This window comes from Lipophrys pholis (genome assembly GCF_963383615.2).
Source record: "Lipophrys pholis genome assembly, chromosome: 15".
Classification (NCBI taxonomy): domain Eukaryota; kingdom Metazoa; phylum Chordata; class Actinopteri; order Blenniiformes; family Blenniidae; genus Lipophrys; species Lipophrys pholis.
This window is the reverse complement of record NC_137642.1, coordinates 9,909,370-9,930,661: the sequence shown is the minus strand read 5'-3', so window position 1 is coordinate 9,930,661 and position 21,292 is coordinate 9,909,370. Positions and strand designations below refer to the sequence as shown.

The 21,292-nt window shown below is 40.7% G+C and overlaps 1 protein-coding gene across 2 annotated transcripts in view; it reads right to left on the bottom strand.

Moving 5' to 3' along the window:
- The window catches only part of LOC308121151 (cGMP-dependent protein kinase 1), a gene marked incomplete at its 5' end in the record, with an annotated part of 96,286 nt that overhangs the window by 14,030 nt on the left and 60,964 nt on the right, over positions 1 to 21,292 (bottom strand). For both annotated transcript variants that reach the window (XM_080482250.1, XM_080482249.1), the window contains 4 exons: positions 9,052 to 9,146; positions 11,138 to 11,215; positions 15,689 to 15,752; positions 20,457 to 20,562. In XM_080482250.1, the coding sequence (XP_080338376.1) occupies positions 9,052 to 9,146; positions 11,138 to 11,215; positions 15,689 to 15,752; positions 20,457 to 20,562 (343 nt within the window). The remainder of the gene's footprint in view (positions 1 to 9,051; positions 9,147 to 11,137; positions 11,216 to 15,688; positions 15,753 to 20,456; positions 20,563 to 21,292) is intronic.

The following is a 21,292-nucleotide window of genomic DNA, read 5'->3' as shown; positions in this document are numbered from 1 at the left end:
TTCATCTTCTTCTGAGGAGTCGCCCCAGTCGCATGAATCCTCTGAGTCCGTTTCCCAGGAATCCATCCTTCACCGTGAAAGATTTCTCAGTCTCACGGGGATAAAGTCTGAGTATGACTGGATCAGCACACTGCCCAGGGCAGCCCTCCAACAAAAGATACTTCTGTAGTACCGGTATATAAATCTCCAATCCAGGCAAAGTGTTATCCACCTTAACGCAAAATAAAAATACAACTGAAAAACAAGAAATTCCTCCGGGGACGTCCCATAAGCGGATTATTCTGGGGAATAAGGCTTGAAATTGAAATCCTGACGGAAGGAAGATCCAAAGCAAAATGATACTTCGACTGATATTCAGAGAGAGTCGACTCACTTTAACTGAAGTGCTAATCCTGACTGAGAATCACTGTCTGCATCGGTTCTGAACTCCAAGACTTGTGGAAACCTATTTCGATGAGCTGAGGTGACAATTCCTACTCACGCCGTGTCAACTCCCTCTGCCCTCACTCGTCCAAAATCACTCATGAGCACAGCCCCCAAACACACACACACACACACACACACACACACACACACACACACACACACACACACACACACACACACACACACACAGGTGAGAGGGAGGGCTGCATTTGTCAGAAACAAATGAAACATTAGCAGATGACTACTGAGGCCCTCCTGGTAGCGATACTACATTTCACTCACCTCACTGCTGATAAGCTGCTATGAACTGCATCAATGTTCTGAACACAATACTCTGGCAAACACTGCGGCACCTGTTCCTCTGTTTCCCCGCAACGGCATTCGCTGTCATTTATACGGGCAAACTGACAGCATTAAAATCCAGTTCATTGAGTGAAAACTGTCACTACATATTTCCGAAGACATTGAGCTTCAAGAAAATTAAATACAAAATGTAGCCAAAGGTTATAGAAACTATTACAAATGTTCTAATAGATTTGACACCCTATTTCTAAGTGGCAGATACTCACTCATCCAGCACACACACACACACATACACATTTTTCACACTGTTGCAGTGATAATGACTACAGCAGCACCCCGAAACTGTTACACGACTCGTCTCTTATAAGGGCGTGTTTGTGTCATCCACCAGCCATGGCGATTCAACAAATCGACGTAACACTTCGGGAGGCCCTGAAATAGTAGTTACGTAGGCATGAATCACCCTCGAGGGACCCTCGAGGTTCTCGTCTTCGAAAGAGTGATGCTGCTACACCTGTTTCTCGCTGCGAGACCGTAGTTGAGGAAAACAGCTCGGGGGGCCACGGCATCATCAACATCATCATCATCATCATCATCATCATCATCATCATCATCATCATCGCTAGCGGTGGCTAATGTGAAACACAATCTTTAAACAATGTCTGTCAGTGTGATTCATTTGTCCACTTGCTGAGTCCGAGTCGTTCGCTCGGCTATAAAGTGTCTCTGCACAGACGCAGTCAAAGCAGCTGCATGCAGTGTCTGGCCTGCCCCTTGGACTTACACGAGAGTCTGTGGTGTTGATTTCCTGTACATGGCTGCAGTGAACTCGGTAATGAGACAGTGATCGAGTGTCCCTGGAAGGAGGTTATGAAAATAACGTATGCTTGGAAGCAGGGAGTTTGGCTGGAGCAAGGAATAGGAGTAAAGCTGAGGTCAGGACGGGGGCAGGAACAAGAGGCGGCTCTGGGACACAACGAGCGAATTGTGCTTCGGTTCTGTTTCAAGGATGTATTCAGGTGGGTCAAGAGCATTTATAGAGGTCATTAGTAGGCTCTCCAGACAGCTGCCACAAATAAAATATTATGATATAATAATATTATATAAATTATTTATAATCTAGGTGAATGAACATTAAATCTTTAGTTTTTTTTCTTTTGGGGGCGGGGACTAAAACCACGTGTTCAGGTTCTTAACAGGTGCCTGTCTCATTACATCTGCAAGCACAGCGGTTCCCAAACTGCAGTCTGGAATTCCCTTGTGTGGGAGCCAGAGATCATGTCTTTGCCTGCTCTGAGGTTTCCCAAATTAGATTTTCACAAACCAAATCAAGTCATTAGATACTTTGTATTCACAACAGTGGTTTTACTGTAACTTTGGGGGGAAATCTGAGATTGACAGTCTTTCTTTGAGATAATCTGGTCGGTCTCCAAGGCATAAAAGTTGGTCGTTGGTTCTTGTTCTCTGTTTTGGCGGGTGTCTTTGTGTACAAATTCCCAAACTTCCCTTAATCTCTTTACCGTCATGCTACCTGCTGTCTTTATACAGTATTTGAAGTTTCAGACTTGCCAATTTCTTGCATGTATATCATGTACTTGTCATGCTGCTCCTTTTGTCCCAGCCTCATTGATACACATCAGGCATGGGCGTGTTTTCTTTTTATTGCTCTCCGGCTCTCTCTGGCTCCCTTGTGCCGGTGTTAATGGTCGATTGTTGTCCACCTGTGGGGTTCAAGGACGCCATCATGACTGCTATCGCAGACTTGAGCCAGCCAATTAGGTTTCAGCTCATGAGGAGTCCACAGGGCTGCTCTTTGTGTCCCGGCTTCTTGATGGCATTCATTAGTCGTGTTAAAAATACAAAGTTTGTTGTACCTTTTGTGGGTTGTTTTATGTAAAAACACAATTTTATTGGCTGGTGTCTCATTTGTATTTTGAGGTTGTTGTTTTTTTTTCAGATTGCTTGGTTCAGGATGTTCTGTTGCTCTTTCTTTTCTGCAGTCAAAAGCCTTGTTTCGTCAAATTCTTCTCATTCATTTTCATTCCTCCCCCACATTGTTTCTGAACCTTTTTGTATTCCTTTGTGTTTTGGATTCGTGCACTGCAGTTACATTTTATGTACTGAATATTTGTTTTTCTACTACAGCCACTTTGTCTGGTCGTCTCTCATGCATTGATTTGTGTTAGTCCCTGTTTTTTTTTTAACAATGGAATGCCTGTTGTAGTCTTTTACTCTTGCCAAGTTTTATTATACGATTTTTGATTTGGAAAACCGATTTATATGTTATGTTTCGGCAAGTGTGTTACTGTATAGTGTTTCATGTCTTGCCTTAGTTCAGGTTCCTGTTAAGTCTTTTGTTTCATGTCTTAAGTCTTTTCACTTCTTTTTACTCACCTTTTCCCTTTCATTCAGACTGAACATTATTTTGTACTAAAACCTTACCTGTTTGGCCCTGCCAATAAAACAGCTTCCTGTGTGAAACCAGTTTACTCGAGTTATCAGTAGTTTATTCCCTATAGTTTTGTGATTACAGGTTAAATTTCAGTTTGCTGTTTTTAATATAAACTACGAAAGGCTTTGATAAGTGTAAGTAGATATAACGTGATGTCTATGCAGACAGCAATACATTTGACCTCAATGGCTTTACTTCGAAAAAATGTTTTCCCCCAGCATTGTATATGTTAAATCTTTTACTTGAGCTGAGATGTTTTAAGTATTCTTCATCTGTACTTCTTTACCAATGTGAGATTGTGAATAGTGCCAGCAAGCAGTCCGCAAAAGCTGTGAAGTCTTTTCACATCATCAAGGAAAGGTTGCAATGTTCCTTCCAATCAGTCTGAAGTGTCAAAAATTGTCACACGCAAAGAAATGTTGAAAATCACCACTTTCATATTGCAGATGTCTTGAGACAGGTCCCTGACAGTTGAGTAAAAGCTTTTCACAGGCTGACGTTCGGTGAACAGCTTTGTGAGCGTTTGTACAGCTTTTTTTCTGTTAAGCAGGAATTGTGCTTTTTCACAGATAATTTCAAGGTGAACCCACCTTCCAAATCATATCAAACATTTTTATAAAAAAAAAAAAATTAAATTTTTTTGAGGTAGTCACTTTTAGTTTAAGGAAAATAAAAGAAAATAATTTCAATCAATTTCCCTATTGGATGACATTTTAGATGTCATGAAAAATAGAATAATAAACTATGCCCAAGTTTGGCTATTCAAAGTTAAGATGGAAGATGACGGCAATTTTCAAATGTTTTGAGCACATGAATGCTTCTAACTCGGCACTTCTCGGCTTCCCACGTACAGAATTGTTATTTTGTTCTTTGCCTTAAATAGGTATTTTGAAAAACAGTGTTTGTGTTTTTTACATCACTGTGTCAAACCTCTTCTTGGATCAGACAGAAGATCAGTCTGCCAACTGGGTTCAGACTGATGACATTGTAAGCTGTTTTTATTTTTTCATTTTTTGGGGGTTTTTTTTCCGATTAAAAGCTCTGGAACTGTTGCCAGCTCTCACTGCTTACCCCTGATTTCTGAGCTTCTTACTTTCCGACACCCAAAATAAGGTTTTGGACCTGTGGGAAACTCTGCAGTCCCTATTCATAACTTTATTGCCATACAACAGTTGTGGATGTTTCCAAAATAAAATGTGCATCATGGGATTTTCTTCAATAAAGAACTCCTCAAACAGTCTCAGAAAAGCTAATTTGTCTCTTGTTTCCTATGCTGTTGTGGCAAGTACTGAGAGCAGTGATGTCTTCATATGGCGATGACATGCTTTCAAACAGTGGCTATCAAGATTTTTCCATGGAGTCACTCTAAAGGCTGAAATGCCCCCGACTAAGATCTCTGATTGTCCAAAACAATGTAGTGAAGGCAAAGACTGGCTGACGTGCCCTCTCTCACCAACATACAACAGTAAAAGCCTTTAAAATAAAGTGACGGGTTGTTTTTGACAACGTCAGAGCAGGTCAGGCCCTCTGTGTCACCGGGTTGTGAACCACTCGTTTAAAAGAATTGCATATTTACAGAGCATCCAGCCGTAAATTGAATTAAACAGAAGTGGTTGCCACACAGTAATGCAGTAGTTAGCACTCTCACCTAATAGCAAACATTTCTCTGGTCTTATAGGTATTGCTTTTGAAATCACTGACTGAATACAGCTGTCTTCAGCCCAGTTCGGCTTTGTTAGTCTGGTGCTGCAGGGAAAACTTGCAAAAAAAAAAAAAAGTCCAACCATTGAAAAAAGGTGTTGATTCTGGCTCAGCAGTTCAGCATAATGTCATCAGGCAGTGGGCTGCACTGGCAAATAAAAGACAGTATGTGCAAATGGGGAGAGCAGAGAAGGGTAACAAGAGTCATCCTGGGAGCGGAGGTGCTAAAAGGCTATGCATTCTTCACTTAAGTATAAGTGCAGACATTTGGATGTAAAAAAAAAAAAAAAAAAGGAAAAAGTCCAAAAGTAGAAAAAAACACTGGTTCATTTCACTAAAGCTAAAGTTAAAAGTAAATGCTCCAGCCAAAGAATAAAAGTGAAAAATATCCCTTTGAAGGACATTTCCAGCGGGCTCTTTAGTCCTTTGAGCCCAGAACTTCAATCACTTCTCTTCAATGTGGACATGGGTGGTGGGTGTGGGTGTGTGGCTTTACGGGAAGGGTTACCAGCTTCATGTGCACCTGCATTTAAAATAAAATGTGTCCCAGTCCCAGACGTCACATTCAAAAGGCGCCTTTTCTCCGCAGTCATCTGTTAAATCTTGACACGTCCTTCATGTCATTTTTGTCCTTCTTCTTCTGTCGTTTATGAACAGCGCTGATGGTTACACAAGAGGATGTTCTCTGTATTGAGCAGCAAGGCATGAATGAATGAATGAATGAATGAATGTATGAATGAATGCATGCATGAATGAATGAATGAATGAATGAATGAATGAATGAATGAATGAATTAATGAATGAATGAACTTCAACATGATTGTATTTTTCTCACATAAATCTTGTTTTCAGTTTCAGTTTTAGCATTTTGTTGTCACTTTTCATTTTCATATAGTTAATATTTTATTTGATTAATTTCATTCACCATCTTGGTTTTCAATCATTGTTCAGTTTTGATAATTACCATCAGTGCATGTTTTGTTTTATTCATTAAATATATTGTTTTCTAGTTTCAGAATTATTTGTACTATTATCACCATGCCAATTATAACCAAAGCACAATGAATTGTATTAACCTACATGAACGGATGGATGGATGGTTGGATGGATGGATGGATGGATGGATGGATGGATGGATGGATGGATGGATATGAGACCAGTCACATTTCTCCCAATGAAATTACACACACACACACATACACACACACACACACACACACACACACACACACACACACACACACACACACACACACACACACACACACACACACACACACACACACACACACACACACACACACACACACACACACACAGTCCACCCAGGAAGAAAGGCAGGTCAGAGCACACGGTGTCTGAGGTCTTGACGAGTCCAGAAGGGTCACGCCTCACGTCGACAGACAGGAAGAATGTGACATTGGTTATTTCCAAAACAACACACTAGATGCCGGGAAGAACATCTTTTCCTGGAGCATCAGTCCACTGAGACGAGGTTCGTGTACATATATATATATAGTGTAGAATTCATTCAGGCCTTTGCATGCACCAACCCTTCGGAGAAAACACGTAACCTGATATCTTAATGGTCTCACAACAGGCAGCAACACTCACACAAGCTGTTACAAACCATTAAAGCTGTCTGGAGGAGAGACTTTGATTTGTAAATACGTTGTTCTCACTGATCAAAGGCGAGGCCTTCAGATGGACAGAGTAGCCTTTGTGTCGGGCGGCTATTGAGTTTCATGAGGAAGAACATACACGGTTAACTCCTAATTATAACAGGGCCCTCTGATCAAAAGCCCGCTTTCGAAGATATTCTGCATCGCAGTCATTTCAATTTGCGAGACATGCTTGACCATCAAAGGTGCATTTGAAAAAAGCTTCTCCCACTCAAGACACTCCAAGACAAAGGGTGTTTATTATGACACTACCAGACAATAGCATGGAGACACCGAGGTGGGAAGAGCACCTTGTATTGCGAAAGAAAAGGTCTGCTTGATTAAACAACGCATGCGAGGGTTTGAAAGAGGCCCGGAAACCAGCCACAAATTCAGAAGTTATTCTGGGAAACACTACAAATAAATTTATATTTTCATTTAAATGCTAATATATCATGTGGGTTCTAGCTCTGAAGCTCTTTTGTGGAGAGTCAGCGGCATGTGTCAGGACTCGTAGTATGTTCTACAACGCTCACGGGAAATAACTGCATTAATGTAGTTTTTCAAAAAGCTGAGCTGAGTTTCTTTGCCATTATATAGTTGTATTATTTAGTCACACTGTCAATATTCAAACAGCTCAATGTTACACCTCATTACTGTAAGAAAAACACACACACACACACACACACACACACACACACACACACACACACACACACACACACACACACACACACACACACACACACACACACACACACACACACACACACACACACACAGTCTTCCTTACCTCGCACGTTCCCAATGCATTTTAATGCTCTCTCATTGTCTATCTATCATAGTCATCAGCACTGACATATGGTGAAAACCTGCCCATCTGTGCAATCTGTTGCATTTGACATCACATGACAAATGGAGCTGTGTTTCTTTTGGAAATAATAATAAAAAAAGATAGCTTAGTGTGTTTTGACAGCGCAGTGCACGGGATTTATTAATGTCTACAAGGTTGCTGTTCTGGCTCAGATTAATTGTGCATGCATTTTTAAGCTCTGGTGGTAGTGAGTCGATTTGGGTTGGCTGTCTCACTTTTGTAACCACAAGGTGGCGACATCTCCATTTTCTAAATGCTCTCACTGTGTGCTGTGTGCATTCTGATGTGCGTGCACGAGTGCACATGTTCTCAGTTTGTGAGTGACCCCTGGCAGATACAACACACTTAAGACTATTTTTGACCTCCACAGTCTCTCTGTTTAAATAATGCATCGGGCAGGGAGGCACGCAGTCAAGACAAGACAGAACAAACAGCGGGATAAAAATATCACTTTGGGGTTCTTAGTCTTTGATGCCACGAGCAATATAAAATATTTTTACAACACTCAAGAGTTCTTAGAGTCAAAGTATTTCAGTGCTTGGATGTTACTGGATGTTAGCAGCAGAAGTGAATCATCTGGTGGCTGTAATATATACAGCACACTTACTTAAAGCCAGCCTCGGTTGCACAGCTTACAACAGCCTGCTGGCACAGATTTACACAGAACCCAGTTGGGTCATGCAGATGGCTGCATAGGCTTGGTTCATGTTGGCTCATTTCATGTATATCTGCACTCGATTGTTAGTGAGAGCAACTATTCCTTTGCAATGAATGGAAAGAGATGGAAAGCAGGTGAACCTTTATGAATAGAATCAAGCGCAACATGACGATGCCTGTGGTAAACATAACAAGTGCAATGAGTGACAGACAAAAGAATCTAAGGAGTGCAGCGATGGTATTGTCTAAATGAGACGTGTTTTCAGCTCTGGGCACTCGATTCCCAAACACCAAATTCCAGGCACAATAAGTGACTTCTCCCCTGGAGTCAGTGTGACACGAACGTGTAAAAAAAACAGCACAGAAGAGCTGTCGCTTAGTGGAGTGGTGAGGGATCTCCACTGTCACATGGGCATACATGTTTTGTTTTTTGGTTTTTTTATTCCAGGGACTCTTGATTCGAGGAGAGAGACGAATAGATCTCTGTAAATGTGTGCACGGTTATTTGTAGTCTTTGCAAAAAAAAAAGAAAAAAAAAAAGCTGGAGGTAAAAAACAAAGCTGCCTCCTCTGTTTACATAGATAAGAGTTTGATTACACAACCAATCATTATAACTTGTGGGAAAACATTTTTAGATGCAACAAAACCAAATTAAAAATAACACCAAGATGTATATTTCTGTGACAGTTTGAACTTTTATGGATTTCTCTCATTTAAAAAGAATCATTCCAGTTACAGACTCGGTAAAATATATGTGTATATAATGTGAGTAAACCCAAACATTTAGCAGGTTATCACAGCCGTCAAGAGGTGTGAGGGATGAGAAGGGCCGGAGGCTGTGTTAGAGTGTCACATGTTAACATGATAAGAGGGGATATAAAAGACAAATGTGAATGAAAACGAGAGGGAAAGCAGGAAAAGAATGGAAGACAGAAGAAACAAACTGAAAGGGACAGAGTTATTAGGAGCAATCTTACCCTTGAAGTGCTTTCTCCCCAAACCAGTCTCCTTTTCCGAGGCTGCGGAGGTAGACAGGCTCTCCGTTGGGCAAGTCTTCTCTAGTCACGTTGACCTGGCGAAAGGAGGGAAACGCAGGAGAATCAGAAAAAGAAGAGACTGTGACATGAGGAAAATGGAACGGAAAGTGAAGAGGAACGAGTGACTAATCACAAAGATGAGTGGCAAGAAGAGCGGGACTATTTCATTTACACATCATTCCTTATATGTGAGGTGTCAGTGATCTCTCGAAACTACAACTTAATGGGACTGCTAAAATTAAAAGAGAAGAATTTCTCTGACGGGTGAATATGTGCGTGTGAGGAACACGTAACCGTCACCGGTATTCTGGATGTGGGAGGCGCCGCTGACCACTTCATTAGCGACATGACATGTGAGTGATGGAGCTCTGCCGTGACTGTCGACTTTACAAATAGAACCGATGGCACTTGAGTAGATTTTGGACGGAGGTGACGGAAAGCGATCATTACGCCTCATGATGGTTATTATCTTTATCCGTTACTCAGCCCTGCATGGGCGTAGGAGCGGTAGCATGTCCAGCTACACCTGAGTGACAGTGCAATTATTTGTGATCCCATGTGACAAAGAAGTCAGGAAAGAAAGTGGAGAGGCATAGAGGAGGTGAAAGACCAAAGAGGAGGATTTCTGGAAGTTGTGTGAAGCCCAAACCTGTCCTGCAGGCAAGGCAGTCTGAACGTCTGAAGTGACGAAAGAGACAAAGTGAGAGATGTGGAAATAACCAAGTGGGGAGCTGAGATAAGGTCAGGAGTTTGTGCCTTTGTCTGCCTCCACGTATCCAGAGTGCAGTGCAGCTGACCTGACCTTGTGTAGTTCAGTAAGTCTGTTCTAGGTCAACAGAAAACAAAACAGAAGACAGACGTGTATCCTCCTCTTGCACATAGAAAACATTCATCCACCTTTGAGTCTGAGGAGTTTGCAGTGAATCAGTCCGATTCACTTGGATTTGAAGACTTCTCTTTGTCCCCAACGTGTGCACGCTGTCACCTTTCCACCTTTCATGATATGTGGGTGTTTGGATTCCATCGAAACAAAATCTGGCGAGATTGCCCTGTAGATCCCTTGAGCTGCGGTCCTATTGAAGAATGAATGCCACACGGACCAAAGATGTCTAAATAAATCAGACACAGGATGTGACAGCCGACGAAACCGCTGGTGTTGCAGCAGACCGGCCTGTGTCTGCGTGTGCGACAAAGGAATTTCCTGTGTTAAAGCCTGTATACATTTTTGAAGCCCCCATGAGCTCTCAGGTGGCATTAAAAAATGGCAACACAACAACACAATGCGTGCATTCAGCACCACAGACCGCATTGTTATGGTAATGTAAAAAAAAGATTTGGGATAATATACACCAATAAAGCAACGGCTATGATTTCTGTTTACAGCTTTTGGTTCGATGTATTTAAAAAAAAAAATGTGTTGAGTGAATACAAAATAGGTTTGAGATTTGTTTTGTTTTGTTTTGGTTTGTCTTTGAAATAAGAATTATGGTGCAAATAAAGGCACATTCTGGTAACAGAGGAAGAATAAGGGATGTGGAAGGTGAAAACCAAACACGAAGAGGCAGAGGTGAGAGGAAAGGTGTGAAATGGGCTGGAGGAACCGCTTTGGAGACAGGACAGTGGGAGGATGACGAAGATGAAGATGCAGACGAGAGGAAATGAGGGGGAAGAGAAGCTAAAATCAGGAATGTGAAGGCAGCCCAACAGTGTTCAGGTGAGACAGGACCACGCTGAGGGTGAAAGTCAGCATTGATTACCAAGGTGAAATCAAAGTGACTCCATTCTCTCTCTCTCTTTTTTTTTTTTTTGATGCTCCTATCACTGTTGGAGGAGATGATGAAAGAGGTGGCACTTCTGTCAGTCTTTCCCTCTATTTCATGATGATGGATGGCGGCCGAGTCCCACCCAAAAACACCTCTCATTTGTTCTGAGGATATACGTATCTTCTACTGTGTGGCACATTGAGATGTGCATTGAGATGCCACTGGTGATTATTCCGGCAGTAAGCTGCAGGCTCTTCACTCACCTTCCCTTTACTGATGATGAAGAAGGTGTCTCCTCTTGCCCCTTGTCTGATGATGTACTCTCCGTCTTCATAATGTGTCTGTGGGAGAGGAGAGGAGAGGAGAGGAGAGGAGAGGAGAGGAGAGGAGAGGAGAGGAGAGGAGAGGAGAGGAGAGGAGAGGAGAGGAGAGGAGAGGAGAGGAGAGGAGAGGAGAGGAGAGCAGAGGCATTAGTTGGGCTCACTGTAATTGTTTTGTCTCCTTGCATTTATTTGAGGTGAGACAATCCCACCAGAGACCAGAAGTACTCGGAGGAGGAGGTAGAACTGAATTGGGTGCAGTGAGATAAATCACAATTTTCGGGTTAAAACAGGGCAAATCACGTGGGGCGATTTGCAGCCTTCCGACCTTGAATATGAAAATGCAGGTAAAAGAAAATGAATGAATGGATGAATGAAGGAACTAATGAAGTATGCAGTCACATACGGAGGCATGTCACGGTGTGCTTGCAGAGGAGCAAAACTAATATCGGAAATCCATCCATCAATCAATTTTCTATATCCAGTAATCCTATTCAGGCTTGAGTGCTGGATCACATCCTGACATGCGGTGACTGAATAGGCTGTGGTTTGGACTGGCTGCCAGTACAACACAAGGCCGACACACATCCAGCAGAAGAAGACAACGTTCCTACTCGCATTCAAGCCTTGTGTTGAAAATAACCTTGTGCTAGATGCGTTTGCTCCAAGGACAGTTTTATATAGGGCGAGGTGAAGTCATTGGTGAGGGGTGACATAATAATAAGATGAAAAAAGAAAAAAAGAAAAAAAAAAAGGGACTGTTGCCTTTGGAAAAAAAATTAATGAATAGAACCTGGTGTTATGGTCTTGGAGAGCAGAGCACAAAAAAGTTACTGACAAACATTCCGAAGGACCAAAGATTTATGTTTTTATTTTCCAAGCAAAGCACTCGGAGCGCTGCGCCCCCAACTCACCAGTTCCGACGTCAAAAGCCTCAAATTTTAAAAAATAAATAAAATAAAAAAAAGATCTTCAGTAGTTTCTGCACCGCGGTTGACATTTGTAGCAATGAAAGCGACTTTACATCTTACCCTGCTGTGCGTCATCCAAAAGCACAGTTCACATTGAACCATCGCTGCAGTCTTCTGTTTAGTCCGTTTTTATTTACTTGTTTATTCATATCTTATAGTATCTTTTCTTTCCTCAACCATGCTTATAAGGACATAAAAAGACTTGCCAGATCTCACTAATCGAAAATCATTCACAGACCTAAAGGATCCAATAAAGCAGAGGGCAAGGGAGAGGAGGACATCATTGATTTGATCATAATTCCACTCACACCAATTTACCAAACCTCTGTCAATACAATCAGACTCTCTGTTTAGACTTTGAAAATCTCAGAAAACACTAATGGCCTGATCGAGTAATGCCTTATAAAAACAAGCGCCAGCATGAAATTGCACACACACACACACACACACACACACACACACACACACACACACACACACACACACACACACACACACACACACACACACACACACACACACACACACACACACACACACACACACACACGTTTGCTCTCATGAATATGAAATATTGCCTGTGTGTTCCAGACTTTGAAACACTGGGAGGAGTACATGCTAATAAATTAATATACAACAAACAATGTGACTTACGTCCTCCGAAGACGCCTGCGTTGTTTATCATTTTTACGGCGTTTGAAAAGAAAGGTGGTGCACATCGTCTCAGCCTCCAACAGGAACGCTGCTGCTGCTATTGTTTCCTCAGCTGACTCACCGTGACTCTTGTTCACGCACTTCATTATAATATATCTACTATTTTGTTCCTCAAAATGTGGGGGTTTTTTCACCGAGATTGCATTTTTCTTTTCTTTTTTTTTTTTTTGCTGCCACATTCTGATGTATTTTCTGTGGGGCTCGAACATGTTGCATAACTTCCAAATCTGGATTTTTGTGTTAGTGGAGAGCCGATCCCTCCATGGTGAGCACAGTCACAGTTTAAAGCAGACCATCCTCGTGCAGAAAGGGTCTAAATCACACAAAAACCCTCACTTCAATGCTCTTTTTTGTGAGTGATATCACTCATGATGTTATTTTGAGCAAATCACCAGTGGGGGGAAAAAAAAGCACAAAAGCTTCTATATTTTTGCGCGACCATACAGCTTAGCATGCTCTTTGCAGTAAATCAGGCCCTAATTGGAGAAAGGAAACATCTCACTTCACAAGTGCGCTTTTCCCAGTTTCATTCGAGCTGTGCGTTGTGGTTTTAAATCAAGATTTGCTGTCTGTATTTGAAAAGCATTTGTCATAATGGGAAGAATAAATTGTGACAATAACCATATCGTAATTCAGCAAACGGCATACAACACGCATCTGTAAAATATGATGAGGAAATCACTGATAGCAGAGGCACACACAATGATAGCTGTTTGTCTGCTTTCAGCAGGAGGGAAATATCTTAGCGCTTAGTTATTGTTCTTACTCTCACCATCATGAAATGACTTTTGATTTCATAACCACGAGGGAAGCTTACAGCCAATAACAATATTTAGTTTTTCCAAAAAGAGGAAACTTGGCCTTTAAAATATTTACACAGTACTCCAAATCTACTCTAAGAAAACTTTCTGAATGAAGTTTAGCTCGTCTGTATGGTTAGAAAACACAGTTAAATAACGATACAACTATAACCACATACACACTTCTAGGAGTTTGTTCAGCATGCTTCATTATGCCTAAGATCACCTCTCTTTGTCAATCTATGATACAGAAACAACAAACTAATAAAAAAAAACCTCCATCCATCTATCTTTTATATTGCTTTATATTATTCTGTATCACAGGTGGCCTGAGCTGCTCCCATCAGACTGTGGGTGATTCGATTCAGAAAAGATCAGTGGGGGTTTTAGAGTCTTTTTAGGCACCTATGAAGCACTTTGAGTTATAATGCTGTCTAAATGAAGAAGGATTCCTTGATTTATTGATCAAAACAGCAGGAATGACTTTCCTAATACTGTGCATCATTGCTGTGCTTGTTTATTTTTCCCCGTTTTATGACGATCCTGATCTGTATTAATTGAGCCCATTCAGTATTTGGCAAGGTGACTGTGCATTACAGCGTGCATGCTAATGTTTTGTTTGATGCCTGAATTTAGTTTAAGCACGTCAACTTACCTGAGCTAATGAACGCTTGTCTGTGTGGTTCAAAATGAAGATTCACAATTACTGATTCAGGGTTTTTCCGAAGGCGTCGCCAATGTTACAGTTAGGGTTGAAATGTTAATCATATTAAGAGTATTTGGTACAAACATTTGACATTTGCATAGTCAACATTTTTTATCATAAGTACATGTTAAATAGAATCCATTTCCATAAAATGGAAATAAAATAAGTTAACACATGTTGCAATTACAATCTGATGAGAGTTTTGTATTTTGAATTTCTCTTTTGTTAGAAAAAAACAAACATCTTCACTTGGTGGGGGTGAAATACTGTAGCTTCACAAATGACACAGAAAATGTGCTTTAAAGTTCAAAGTGAATGTACCAGATTGAAAAAGTGTCTGTAAACATGATGTATAAACACTCATAATACCACAGGCATGCTTACTTGTCATCTCATCGTAATAACATTTTGACTAATATAAAAACTTGACAACAAACCACCCCTCGTCTCCATGACTTATAAAGTTCTGTTTTTTTTTTTCCAGAATTCTTTCCTGATCTTAACGAAAAAAATAAAACATATGTACAACATGTTGGAAGTGATCTAATGAGAAACTGTTTGCGTGATCAAATTATACAGGGGAAATAAACTAATGGCATTATTGTATACATGAATCGGTAGGTTGAGCGTGACAAATTGTTTTTAACATGTAGGTTTTTGAATATTTTGAGTTCTTGGTGCCCTCCACAACTTTAAAGTTGTAGGATATGAAAAATGGATGGATGGTATTACGTAATTTTTATAAAACCTTTAATTGAATTCAAAAGAATTTCTAAAGACAAACTAATAGCATTTTCTTTTTTTTCTTTGTAGGTGTAAAATGTCAGCAGCTACGGTACATTTTGAGAGGAGGAGGTGCTGAGAGACTACAGTGCAGTACGTTGAGTGAAAATGCATACCAGCCTGCACAGACGTGAAATAAAATTCATCCTCGCCTGTGCTTCTTTGGATTGTTCGACCTTCTTTGAAAGCTGAAACATCTTGCGGAAGCAATGCACTGAATTCCTGAGCAGGTCTGAGCATTTAACTGCACATTAACAGGTGCACCATTGAAGTCAACAACACCACAATGTGCATGGAGGAGCTGCAGTTGCACTGAAATCAAGTCTTTCTATTGGACTCCTCGAAAAAAAATCCCCTGCTGCCTTTAACCAAGTGCATCTGGAATAAGCCTCCATCCGCACTCAGGCTGTCTTCTCTCACTGTGATAAAAGGAAGCATATGTATGGAAACCTGCGTGTGGCGTAGGCTGCAGCATCTGCAGCTTTGTGCTTTGGATTTCACAGGACAAGAAGGTGCTTACCTCTTCGAGGACATCAGCAAGCTTACTCAGAATATCTTCCTGCAGGCCGTGGAACGAGGGGACACTATAAGATGGAGAAATAAAAAAAAATAAAAAAAGCTTTCAGGCGAGGCAGATAGGTTGACACTTCATACATGAATACACAGATGAGGTCTGTTGTGTTTGTCAGATAAAGTGGAAAGTAGCATTTCATGAAAAGAAAAACACGTCTCTCAACAGAATGCTTACAGAAATGACACATAAGAAAGACAATTTCGGTAACGACGAGGTTACGCATTCAAACAATTCAGTAGAAGAAGTGTTGAAACAAAAAAAAAGTTGAAAAATAATCCTCTGCAGGCATCGGTTGGTGTCAAAATGCATGCACAAAGAAATAGCAGGACGTAGAACTCAATGTCTGGGAAAAGGAAAAAAAAATATCCATTGCTGTCCAACACAAACATACAATCTAAAGTGGTAAACATAGAGCTGTTAACACTGTGATTTCCTCTGAACTGATCACAGATAAACTTGTCTGACCACTGTGACAATAGACATGCTTTCCCACAAGACCCTCTCACTGTGAGACAAGGTGTTGGAAATGTTGCGATGTGGCAGTGCTTGATTTGCCTCAGGGACTGGACAGCCTGCAGACATTGATTCAAATATGAATTTTGCCCAATTAAAACAGCACTTGAAGATAATGTGTGGCCATCTGTCTGGAAGCTGAAATCCTACCACAAGTGGACTTAGTATAATAATGATCAGTGATCAGCAATATTAGTCCATGCACAAAGTGATCGCTCAGCTAAAGCCAAGATTTGAAGATTTGGGGAAACTGGATAAATATTAAAAATAAATGACTATCAATTCAAAGAATTTTGAATAAAAAGTAAGAGAAAATTTGTGGAAAGCTCATTTCAGTCTGAAAGAAAATCATGTATGTATGTATGTATGTATGTATGTATGTATGTATGTATGTATGTATGTATGTATGTATGTATGTGTTTGTGTGTGTGTGTGTGTGTGTGTGTGTGTGTGTGTGTGTGTGTGTGTGTGTGTGTGTGTGTGTGTGTGTGTGTGTGTGTGTGTGTGTGTGTGTGTGTGTGTGTGTGTGTGTGTGTGTATGTGTGTATGTATGTATGCATGCATGCATTATATACGACTTGAAATAACAGTTAAACAGTTGAATATCAGCTACTCCCCTGAAGCTGATGTCAAATCAATACATTTTAACATTTAACTGGAACGTGCTTCCTTCTTCTCACGGCCATTTAAACGGCTACCGATACTGGTGACTAATATTGAAGAAGACAGATTATCTGATGAGAGGAAAAGGAATATCCAACAGCAACCTATGAAATCAATAATTTTTTTTATAGGAGCTCATAGTGTATAATGTATGTGTGAATAAATATTTCAACAGAGGCTCGGCAGTGTGTGCGGCTACACAGCAGTGGATCAGATCTCAGGGTTGAATACACCAGAATGAGGCTGTAATGTTTGTTCCTCTGCTTCCCAGCAGCCTGAATGAGAGCTATCTGCCTGTTATCAGGATTACTAAATAAAAACGGTCCGAATGTTTATCAAGGAGAGAAAATAACCCGCGTTGGTGAACAAAGAGCTTATCACCCCATGCCATCTCTCTCTCCCTCTCTCTCTCTTTCCCTCTAACCCCCTCCATCCATTTTCCATGCTTTATTACAGTAATCTAAACCATCTTGTCCTCCAACCCAGGGCCTCTGCCGCTGTGCTGATCCTTTATGTTGTTGCTTCCCCAACAGAAGCACTCTTTGACCAGCTGAAGGCACTGAACAAGTGACCCTGCGCTGCATGAAGCGTTTCAGTCCGCTGAGCTGAACGCAAACAAAATGCTTGTGTTGTACCGCAACTCCTGAACCAACAGTTCAATTTTGCCACAGTAATTATAATGTAATATAATAATAATTAAGTAATTATACAGGGCCAATGAGGATGTGAGGCTGCATTAATGTGGTCTTTGCAATCAACTCAAGCATTCTAACATTGTTGCTCTGAAAGCACCGTGCAGTCGTAAGGAACAATTCTTGGGCTGATTTTGCACACACCTGCAAAAATCAGCAACCAGAACATTTCTGTGATGAAATTTGATTGATGCTAATTACCCACAGTGTAAGTAGATAGTTACCTCATGTGGAAGAGGAGAAAGGTTTATACTTGGTAGCAGGTTGATTCCACTTAGATTTATAATAATAATAATAATAATAATAATAATAATAATAATAATAATAATAATGATGTGTCAACATTGTAAAACAGCTACATGTCTCAGAAGATACTCCAGATTAAAAATATATGCAACATACATATACATTTATTTATCCTACTAGTCCGTATAAATGTATGTATGATTTCACTCATTTGAACGACACAATCACCCCTCAATTCTATTTTTCTAACAGCGTTTTTTCCTTCATTAGATTTTTTTTTGCCTTTTTGAAAATCCCCTTTCACTAAATACATTTTGTGTGGAGCCACAAAATGTATATACTTTTGAAATGACTATAACACTGCTTTTCAACATTACATAGTTTGGGTGTGGGTACCATGCAAATGATCCAATCCGTATTGAATTGAAACTTCAAACTTTTCCTGGGATTATATAATTTTGGGGGGGGATTTACCTTTGAGCTGCTTACTGAGGACTGGAGTCAGAAACTTAACAATAATCAGCTGCAGGTGAAATAGAAGTCTGTGACATATAGTGCAATTAATGAAATGTCAAAGTATTATTGTGTTATGTATCAAACTTTGATATTGCAAATGGATGAGGACTTTTGAGAAATTGCCTATTGACAACATTTTTAGGAGAAACTCTGGAGAATGAATACACTCTGGACTGTTTTTAAACGCCTGCACCACCACCCTGGGAACGTAAACCTGCTACAGAAGGACAACAACAATAATCTGTCTGATTCTCTTGAGGACCTTCGTCTTGTGATTTGTACCAATACAACAGGGCAATAGGTGCAGGTAGGGGAGTAAAGCCAACGGCGCCTTAGCCAGTTAGACACTTCACAGCCTCCCAGAACAATGTGTTTGACCGATTGGAAATACGTGGTGGAGAGAGATAATAACACAATCTTCACAAGTGCTCTCATGTCCCGTATGTGATACAATGTGGGATTTCTCCGTCAGTTTTTCCCATCAGCCTTCCTCCTCCGCAACTTGTGAGAGAAAATATATAATTTTGCAGCTGTGGGTAGAACACTCACCGGGGCCGGCGTGTCTTTGCTGGTGCACATAAATTGGATCTGTCTCTGAGTAGCAAAACAAGAATAATGATTTTATGTGAACTCCGTATTAACAAATGCTGCTATTAATCTCAGATTCCCCCCTCCACGGACCAACCCTTTAGAAAGCAAACACACTCGTTGAGGCCTAAACAAGCCGTGTAAACATCGTTTTAAATATTTAGTTAATCTGTTGGACACTAACCCTTCTGAGAGTCGAAAGCTGTCGCAATGTAAAAGATATGCTTATGAACACAGTGAAAAGTCCAGAAATGTTTGCAATGGTAATACCGAAATAGCTTCTGTCTGAGAAGATAAAACAATGGACCTTGGCAGAAATTTGTGTGAGAGATCTCTACAGACACAGCAAAAATACAAACAGGAAAGTTTCGTGTCCTCACGAGAAAAAAAAAACCCCACAGTTTGATATTTTCTTCAAAAGATTAAAACAATCTATGTGTATGCTTTGTTGACGCTCAATATCCTGTGCCTCAGTGAGTTATAGTAGGCCTTTCACACCAGCATAGCGCTGCAGTGTTGTTACTCAGCGAACAAAAGGTTTTGATATAAAGAAAACTGTGAAGGTGACCGGCAACAAGAACTTGACAATGACAGTCATTTTCCAACTAAAAATATAAACATCAATGATAAGTACACATTAGCTGTAAATGATGTAATTTCTGCAGTCGGGTGGCTTGTTGTGCAAAGTCTAACCTGCTTTGTCGGAAATATCTTGTCACTGCACTCAGTTTACCTGCGACGAAGGAGCTCTTGACAGTGCGACAGAGTCTGATCCTGATCACAGTGACTCCTGAGACTTTGTTCAGGAGACGTGATCATATAAACAAACTGCACGCTGTTACGCTCGGGTAATTCAAACCGATTGAGTTGACTACAGAAGTGAGGGATCGTACCACATCTAACTCTGGCGACGCCACAGAATCCTGAAAACAGAGTAGTGCAAGTACTATAGAGAAGATATGATACAATTTTCATAATTGCCTTGATGAAGACCAAAGTGCATGATGCTAAAACAGGAAGGTTGAACAGAGAAAGCGGATGAGACAGATTTATACTGTAATTGCATCTCATGCATTTTAATCAAAAGCCGCTGCTGTTCCTCTGTCTTTTGATGCATGCTTCTTTTATTCTATACTTCACGCAGGTCCAAAAAAAGGAGTCTGCAGGCCTTTTAAGTGATAATAGGCTTCTCTATGGAGAAGTGGTTCGGGCTCAGGGCTCTCTAATACAGATAAGGACATTAAAGAACCGATGACAGAAGTGCAAGGCATTTTTCCAGCAGTTTGAATGACACCTTCTGTGGCACACCAGATATTAATGCTGCGTTGTAGGACTTATTGGCAAAAAGGAAGAGAAAAGAATCTTCTGAGGAACAGCTCACACATTTTTTTTTTCTTCCAGAATTCATTTCATTAATTCATTCATTGCATTCCAGATCAAAGACCTGTTCGCCTCATTCGCCCGTCACTGTGGGACAATTTGCCTCGGTCCCTCACCTTTTCAGAAACTCCATATACTCTGTGTGCTTGATGAGACCCGTCCTCATCATGATCGTCTGGAAACATTGTCGGTCAATGGCCCACAGCTTCACATTTGTTAGAGCTGCAAGAAGAAGAAAAAAACACACACAGACACAAAAGCATTGTCATGAAAGAAGGCTTTTACCCCGAGGCAATCAGAAAACTAAAAGAGCATGTAGAATGTATCTATACGAGCCCTGCGCGGGAGTTATGCATACGCCTACAGAATGTTTGGCATCTGGCATGTTTCAATGACGTGAACAGAAAACCTGAAATCTGTGAACCTTTAGGCTTCATCAGCCCCGTTGGAATAGTCTCCAATCAGAGTTTTTTTTTTTCTTGCATCTGATCAGACCTGCAGAGAAAATAAGATGCATTCTGGACAATTACTCTTTACTCAGCAGTTGGGAGTTAATTGGTATTTTTAGAATACCTCTCATGGTTGGCTTGCTTCAAGTCATGCTAGAGCATTTTAATTGGTTTAAGGTCAGGAATTTGACTTGACTGTGCCTTTTTTTTTCCCGGAGCCACTGATTACTCTTCGCATTAAGGGCAATTATCAAACTGTGTGACTCGCGTTATGTTAAACCTCACTTCACAAACGCTCATATTCTTCTATACAATGTCCTGGAACAATTTCGAATTAATTGTTCCCACAATGATTAGAATCTGCTCTCTCCCCCGAGGAGAAAACTGCAAACCATAGAATTTTCTACAGGGTCTACAATGTTTACAATGCTGGTGATGGTATGCAAATGTCTTTTTGTCATTTAAATCCAACATTTTGTCTCGTTTGTCAACAGAGCTTTGTT